This window comes from Habropoda laboriosa, unplaced genomic scaffold (genome assembly GCF_001263275.1).
Source record: "Habropoda laboriosa isolate 0110345459 unplaced genomic scaffold, ASM126327v1 scaffold982, whole genome shotgun sequence".
In the NCBI taxonomy this organism is placed as follows: Eukaryota; Metazoa; Arthropoda; class Insecta; order Hymenoptera; family Apidae; genus Habropoda; species Habropoda laboriosa.
In genome coordinates, this window is record NW_017101050.1 from 19,259 (window position 1) to 28,247 (window position 8,989).

Consider the following 8,989-nt stretch of genomic DNA (forward strand, 5'->3'; position numbering starts at 1 on the left):
AGAAATCTTTGCTGATATTCAATCTCCAACTTAATATTATTGGATTATGGGAGTTATGGATAGTTAAACAATTAATAATCCTTATTTTAAACTATAAACTTTTATTTGACACAAGGAAGGTTCGCTTTTATACTTGATGACAAGAGTACTGTATACAGACTGAGAGTGCTCCTACTCAACACCCTAATATTGCCTACGACTCCGCTTGGGACCGAAGGGCCTTTTGTCACGTATCATAAACATTTAGATCTTTACTAAACAGAGGTGGTATAATGCGAAGTGCTGTTTTGAAAAACGAAGCGAAATTATTGATTAAACCACTTGAACGTTGCCTATTAATATTTCTTGATATTATCAACATTTTCACTTAAATATTGTTATCGCGTTTTATATGCCTCATCTTATACGAGTACACGTGGGACAGTGACTCCCACTAATATTCGGACATTCTTTAGAACAGTATAACTGTTTTTTTAAATTGGACCAAACAACTTAAGTTTTTTTTTTTTTTTTGCGAAGTTAGAAGGATTAGTTTACTAGATGATGTGTACAGAAATTTTTGAAAAAAATGCAATTTGTGAGAATCGCGAAGAAAATTGTAAAGGTCACTTTTTACCAATATTTTTATTTACGTTTATCATATGCATACTAAAAATTTTATCGGAATCGGTTGACGCAGAAACAAGCGACAAGATGTAAGAATCTTTAAATTTATTTTTAGCGAAAAACTGCGATTTTCACAATTTTTAACCGGTTGCAGCTCATAGCAACGTGAACTGATTTCGATGAAATTTTCAGCATATATATAACTGACATAAATCTACAAAACGTATGTTTTAAATTTCTTTACTTAATAGCAATTTTCTCCAAATTTTTTGACTCTATCATCTAGTAAATTAAGAAAAAAAAAAAACTCGTTTGGTCCAATTTTATGAAAGTTGTATTATTCTAAAGAGTGTCCGAATAATAACAAGAGTAACTGTATGTCTCATATTCATATCTGTACTTATTTATAGAAGACACTATATCGCACTGTTGAATAACAAACAATATGATCGCGCATGTTTTGAAAATTCCATAGAGTGAAATTGTTTGTAAGTATTCATTTCCCTATAGGTAATATATCTGTATTCTTCTTTTGCACCCAAGATTCGGAAAAATTGTGCAAAGAAGAAAGCATTTTATCACTATCACTTCACAATTATTATCACAATATTTTATCGTCACTTTGTGTTCATAACAGAAAACAACGAGTTTAATTGATAATATCAGTAGCAATAATACGATCGCCACGAATAAAAGATACCGCAGTTGTAAGATCACTCTATTTCGCAGTAGCGTAAGACGCGTAAGTACATATTATACATACTTATGTACATATAACGTTAGTATCAGTTAATTCGCATCTACGATATATCTACGCGAAATCTAACTGGCAGGCCTTCCTCTGCCACTTCATTCCGACTTCACGACTTACAGTCACGAATTATCTGTTTTCAATTGTAAGATCACTCTATTTCGCAGTAGCGTAAGACGCGTAAGTACATATTATACATATTTATGTACATATAATGTTAGTATCAGTTAATTCGCATCTACGATATATGTATAGTCGGGGCCACGATATAGCGAGGTCGTAAAATCGGTCAGACGTCAAAGTAAACACACTTTATAAAGTAAAACTCGTGGTTGTAGTAGCCGATACATATGTAACCAGTTACTTTGTGAGATTCAGCTCCTATAAAATTCATTTTATCTCTATCGAATACAAGAAAATATATATTCGGCAATAGTACCAACAAGTGAAGTAAATAAACTTCTCTCAGAAAAATATCAGAATATAGTGTTTTCTTATCGTCAAGTGATACATAAATTCTTGCAATTTTAGATAAATCCATTAGAAATAAGTAAATACAGTAGCAGGGAAATATCTTTAATCTTATTATGTGCAAACTTTCTCAGGCTTTTTCTCAGTGTACATAACATATCATTCATAATGTGTGTCCAACAAAATGTATGTGTTTTCAATAAGTAGTCAAGATCAGCTTGATTTTTTTTTCCGAAAATGTGGGCATAAGTTCGAGGATAGATTCAGTACCCTAGAATAAGAAAAAAAGTTCATATGAACATATGCCCGATATGACCTTGTTTCCGAATTATAGCCGTTTTTGTCTTCGAGTAATTCTTATGACTCTATTGACTGCTTCTTTTAATTATTTACAAGTAACGCTTCTTATCTCATGCACGACCTTTTGGTCTGCTATGTAAACGCTATTTCGTAATTTGTTACAATCAGTTTAATCATGTTCTTGGTGGTAACGGCACATATGGCAATTTGCTAGTACATTTCATAATAATTTCGAGTGATCATCTAATACATTTCATAACAATTTGAACGATAATTTACATTGATACGACGTTTGGAAGCCTGCATTCTAGCCGACGGTGAGCACTTCGAACAGTTTCTACGATAATTATTAAATAACAGGATTCACATAGAAACGGCTATAATTCGGAAACAAGGTCGTATCGGGCTTATGTTCATATGAACTTTTTTTCTTATTCTAGCGTACTGAATCTATCCCCGAAGTTATGCCCACATTTTCGGAAACACCCTGTATATACATATAATTTTATAGTATTTTTGCTTTTCAATTAGCAAAAGAAGAAGTTCAATTAGCAAGTTGAACTTTTTCATTAGCTTTTTCTGCGGAAAAAGTTGAACTTGCTTGAGAAGTAAAACGTGCTTCTATTTAAACTAATAATATAGTGGAAAAAAGTGTTCCGGAAGAGTGATTTTGCACGAATTGAATAACAATATATGTATCTCTCATCTTACGTACAGTTCAGACGTTCGTAGTACGTGCAGTGTTTTGAGCTTATTGTTGTTTACAATGTGTGTTAAAAATGCCATTCGTCAGTTTCTTCGTGTTTGTATAAATAACTAATACCGTATCTTCGAATGACAACAATTTTTTTAATTAACCCTTTCGCTACGATAGACTTTAATGCGTAACGTGGGTGACTGACGGTAATGTTTTAACTAAAATTTGTTATTTTGGCTGTAATCTGGGTCTTTGTTTCGATCCAATTTTGAAATCTTTGACTTAACGAACAATTGTATAATGTAGTAGAGACTTCGATAAGTACTCCAAAATTCCTTCAGATTTTTTAGAAACTTGAAACAGTAAGAAAATTAGACTTGGACACAGACTACCCAGTTTCCCTACGGAGTGTGAAAATTCGGTTTATTAAATTAAGGTAGAAGTGCGTAAAGGGTAAAATTAAGTATTAAATTAAGGTAGAAGTGCACAGTAATGAAAGGGTTAAGCTCGTTATATTTGTCTTATAACAAGTGCTCTCTAATAGATAGGTAAAAAGGACCACAGAGTTTTGCATGTAAAAATTGAAGGTAACTCTGAAACCTTGCAAAATAGCCGCACAAAAATTCGATTTTGTCAGCATAAAGGTATACTTTCAATATTACACACGATACAAAATTTTGTTCAGTTTATTAATACGAAAAATAATAAAGTTCGTTGTGCTACATAATTCACCCAGTATGTAAGATAATAATATTTGATAATCATATTTTAATAAATTATATTGAACATGGCGAATTGTTAAAAATTTCAAATTAACAATAACTTATTCTTTGTAATATTCTTTCTTTAACACTTTGACGAGTGCACATTTTTTATAAAATGTAAAATTTATGTTAAATATAGATTCTAAAAATGTCGAAACTTCTTTCATACCAGAATATAACTGCATCTCAAAATGTATTATCTTCATTGTGTACTCTGATAAAATTTCATTCCTTTCTCATGCTCTCTCGCGTATTATTATCGCATTGTCCTCTTTATTCTGGTCTGATTATCATATCATTTGTTTCTTATAACTGTACCGGGAATGTCATTCTGTCGTTAAGTGTCGTTCAGCGATTACCGGGTGAACAACTGTTACAAATCCATTAGCTATCATTTCCGCAAGTTTTCCTGTCAATGTACCCGGATTCTTTTTAATTTCGCGAATAATAGTGCTTTCATCTCGTTGAGTTAATTTTTTTAATGGCCTTTGCAGGATTCATCTACAAGACTCTCTGTAGTTTTCCATTTTTGTTTTTATAAGATAGTGAAATGTAAGTTTACTTCTAACTAAGGAGATCTCTTCGTTAAATTTTCCTTCTTTATGCAGTGTTGTGATTCCTTCGTTATGGTGTTTGTGATTCCAACTTCTTCATATTTATAGTTTTCACGCTTTCATAACTACGCACAATTAAAGAACTCACTAAACCATGTTTTAGTATCAACCGAGTTTGTTAATCATTCATTACATCTATTGCGGAGATCAATTGAAAGTATAGTTTATCTCGAATAGTTCTGTGACCTCGCTACTATAGAATCATCGTAGCCCCCCTCCCCGTGTTTTCACTTGACCTATATTCGTTGGTGTAAGGAGGTTTGCTAGACTGCGGGGATATTTTTAAACGTTAATAACTAAACAATGGAGCCTTAAACGCAATTTTCTTGTTTTTGATTTTCGTCTTATATCGGCGTCTAGAATCATCCCTTAAATTTTCTACCAGTAGTTGCCGAACACCCTGTATTGCTGCGTTTAAATATTTATACAGGGTGTTCCGTAACTCTTCGAAGATCCGGAAATGGGGGGTTGCTGGGGTGACTCTGAACAACTTTTTCCTTTCTACCAGTAGTTGCCGAACACCCTGTATTGCTGCGTTTAAATATTTATACAGGGTGTCCCGTAACTCTTCGAAGATTCGGAAATAGGGGGTTGCTGGGGTGACTCTGAACAACTTTTTTCTTGTCCAAAATGTAGTTTGAAGCTTCGTTTTCGAGTTATTAACGAAAAACACTGGCCAATCACAGCGCCCGTAGTGCCCGCGCTCAGGGACGGGCGAACAGAGATTCACTCATACTTTTAAACGTTCCTTTCTTATGTAGACGCTATAATAGCCATTAATTGGATTTTAATTACTGAATTTCTCTTTAGATACTTTGATGTAACATGATGGATTACTTCCAAATTTTATGCGGCATTGCCGTGCTGCTTCTCTCGATCTATTACTATTTCTCTTCCACCTATGACTACTGGAAGAAACGGGACATACCTGGGCCACAACCTACAATTATTATTGGCAATTTTACGGATGTAATCCTTAGAAGATTGTCAATAGGCGATACTTTGATCAAATTTTACAATGAATACAAGAATGAGCCAGTGTTTGGATTATTCGAGGGAAGTTTACCTGTTCTTGTTATTAATAACATGGATATGATTAAGGACATTCTCATCAAGGACTTCTCTGTGTTCGTCGACCGAGGGTTCCGCATCTTTCCAAAGGTAGTATTTGTAGTTCATAATTATGTACTTCGTAAACCTTCAACTTTTAACATGTAAACTGTGATTTTTTGTCATGATTAGACTGCAGATATTTGAGCTGTTTAATGCGAAAGTGGTGTAAGTCAAAAAAGGCGATTTCTAGATAATGAAGGATAAAGTAAAAGTTCTGTAAAATTCAGGAATATGAAAGAATGTTAAATCTCTTTTACGTAAGTCATTGTATAGTTCTACCTTAAGCTAATAATACAATTTTGCCTCGAAAATCAAGTATACATATATATAATCATTTTATTCAATATTCTTCTGACTTACACCATTTTCGTGCAAACCGGGAAGGTAATTATTATTAGATGTAATAAAAAAGGGATCTGTTTGTTGAGGTAAACATTATGTTTCTACTGCTTTATTAATTACCAAACAAATCATTTAAAATAAAATGAACAAAATGTATAAAATGTGGTTTACATTGTCACGAATTTAAATCGATAAATAATAACGAGCATGACTCAGAAACTTTGTGGACAGCGATAAAGTTAAGCTCTTATTCATCGCTCACTTCTTCTTCGAAATCCAATATCCTCCAGAAGTCCAATGTCATTTATCTCGCACCAAAGTCTGACTTACACCATTCTTGCATTCGAGTGGATGGTTCTTACTTATTTTGAATACAGTTCTTACGTATTTTAATGAAAATATCCTTACACCACTTCTGCACAAAACAGAATGAAGGTTAAGTTTTCGAGATGTGGTGTTAACTCAAAAAGGCAAAAAATTTACTTACACCACTTTTGCATTAAACGACTTATTTATGGAAAATTTAAAGGCACAAAAATACACAGAATGCATATAATAAGCAAAAACATATAAATAAACCCAAAATATAGTACTCATTCTAATATTTAGCGATTGAAATAATTGCCTACCCAGTTTCTATTTTTTTAACTATATTCATAAAAATTCACAGTCTAGTTATGATATAATACTTAAATTAAGTTTACACTCTATAATGATAAAATTCTTACACTATCTAACGAAAGATTGAACAGCCAAGGATTTACTATGTAATACATGAAAATAGAGTAATTAGTTTTTGAAAGGCGATATACAATGTGTCAGTTTTATCTGGAAATATGTAAATATGTCGAAAAGTATGTGTGATACGGAAAAATGTTTTAAACAAATATTGTACGATGACAAGGGGGACATATTTATATCTTTAAATGGGAACTGTCTTTTTATTGCATATTCTTATAGTCGTCATCGAAACGTTTTCGAAACACTACTAACTTGTATCTTTCGTCCCGTTCATAGTAAACAACTTTCATTTGAACAATTTTTCTGCTATTTTTATGATTCTCGAGTGATTTAAGGTGGTAATTCTTATATCAATACCTGTGATTACATATGATAAAAATTGTTTAATTAAACTGTGTCTATAATTGAACTAAGAACAATGCTTACACTGGTTCTCATGCAACAGCAATTACTATATTGTATTATAATGCAATATTACGATGTAATCAAAACTATCCACCAGTACATGTAATATCGTTTATTTACTCGTGGAAAGATTATTTGGTAGTGTATTTTTACGAAAGATGCTCGAAACAATTACCGTGTATATCATAATTAATAATTGCTTCTGAATGTTTTAATATTGTTTCCTCGATAGTTCAAAATGTTATTCTCTGGTGGAGCATTTCGATATTTTTAATCTTCTCATTAAGAAAAACATTAATCCACAAAGCTTTTGAATTGAACAATAAATAGATTTTTTCAACTTTTTTATTATTTTCAAGCAGACGAAAAGATGTAGGTATTGTATGAATTTTACACTGAGAGAAAAAAAATAGAACTTAAATGTAAACGTATTGAAAGGTAAAATTGAACATTTGATGTGCCTTAACGAAAAGAGTTTAAGATTCATAAAAGAAATTTATTTTCAAGATAGAAAAACTGGGAGAGAATCTTTTCTTATTGGAGCCTGAAAGATGGAGGCCGATGAGAGCAAAACTGTCACCAATATTTACATCTGGCAAGCTGAAAGATATGTTTCCCCTTCTGATAGAATGCGCAGGACATCTGGAAAAATATATGGACAGCGTAATAATAACTGAAGAGTCTACAGACTGTCGAGAATTGACAGCAAAATTCACAACCGATGTGATCGGTAGCTGCGTCTTTGGAATTAATATGAATGCTCTCTCGGAAGAAGAGAGCGAATTTCGTCGAATGGGCAGAAAACTGTTTGCGCCTAGCTTTAAACAAGTAATCAGAGAGACCTTCAGACAATTTATGCCATACTTATACGAAGTATTCGGTCAGTATCTACAACCGAAAGAAGTCGATAATTTCTTCGTAAATGTGGTCAAAGATACAATGAATTATAGAAAAGAGAACAACATAGTTAGGCCTGATTTCATCCACATGCTAATGGAACTTAAAAAACACCCAGAGAAATTAGAAAAAATTGGTGAGTACGTAGTTTTGAAACTGAGCAGTTCATTTCAGTGTTACGGATTACGCTTTGTGTCCTTACACGGAGCGGAATTTCGGTTAGTTAGATAGGAAGGCTAGAACATTCAACGTGTGTTAACACGTCGTTCTCCAGAGGAATTGGAACATTCAACGCATGTGGTTACTACGTCGTTCTCCAATAGGTAGAAGGGTCTGAGGACTGTGCGTATCGTAATGTTAGATATACCTCGAGCGGTAAAGATATATCTCTGTGAGTCTAGCCGATTTGTTACTAATGTTACTCAGGAGAGATTTGGTTGAAATGAGCGAGTCTGAGTTAACAAAGCTATATATTCTAGTATAAATGCGAAGTTACAAGTTGCTTCGATCCAAAGGTCGGTTACAATAATCGTTAAATAGTTAAATGGTCAAATCTCGACTGGGAGAGAATATTCCTTCTCAGTTTACGCGACGAGCCGCGGGAGTGTCTTAGACCGTATTGAGAATATAATAATTCTATGCTCGAAAGGGACTACAACCCGATCTTGCTCGCGTTCCGACTGGCGGAGTAACGTTCTAGTAAAAGACTGAGCCCCCGAGCATCAAACATCGTGCCCTTATATGTATACACCAAAAGCCGTGGTTTTCGGTAGTGGGGGCCCTAGATTTTCGTGGGAAACGGAATGCGTTTGTTTACCTTATCTCGAGGGCCTTCTAGGGGGTGTGCGCTAGACGGAAGTCTCGGCGCCACCGTGTCGGCTATACGTCGTTCAAAATGAGAGTAACCTCGCTCTCGGACCGATTCTCGTCCGTTCTGCGCATAGACAGAGAGCGCAACAGAGGGTAAGAGGGAGAAAAACGTAGGTGGTGTCCGGTACCGAACCATAATTCATCTTTACTAAAAGTCAAAATTTGCCAACCTCCACCAATCATCATCTCCACTTGAAACACACCTACAACTACACCCTCTCCGACATACCAAATATATGCTCAACCACCAACACGATTTCTCAGTTAGTAGCAAGGGAACACGCGCGCCACGAGAGAACACGAGTGCGACCTAACATAACCTATAATTTAGGACGAGTTCGTCACACATAACGATAACTATACACCATTTCTTTTTGTATTTATTGTAAAAATTTAACTAGTTGAATTAGATGATAAG

The 8,989-nt window shown here is 34.0% G+C and overlaps 1 protein-coding gene across 1 annotated transcript; it reads left to right on the forward strand.

Annotated features, from left to right (window-relative positions):
• Window positions 1-4,012: 4,012 nt before the first annotated feature.
• LOC108578001 (cytochrome P450 6A1-like) lies at window positions 4,013-7,837 on the forward strand (the record flags this gene model as incomplete). The annotated part of the gene is made up of 3 exons (XM_017941244.1): window positions 4,013-4,141; window positions 5,014-5,364; window positions 7,312-7,837. Coding segments are annotated over exons 2-3 (862 nt in total), but the record flags the coding sequence as incomplete, so codon positions are not given.
• Window positions 7,838-8,989: the final 1,152 nt, after the last annotated feature.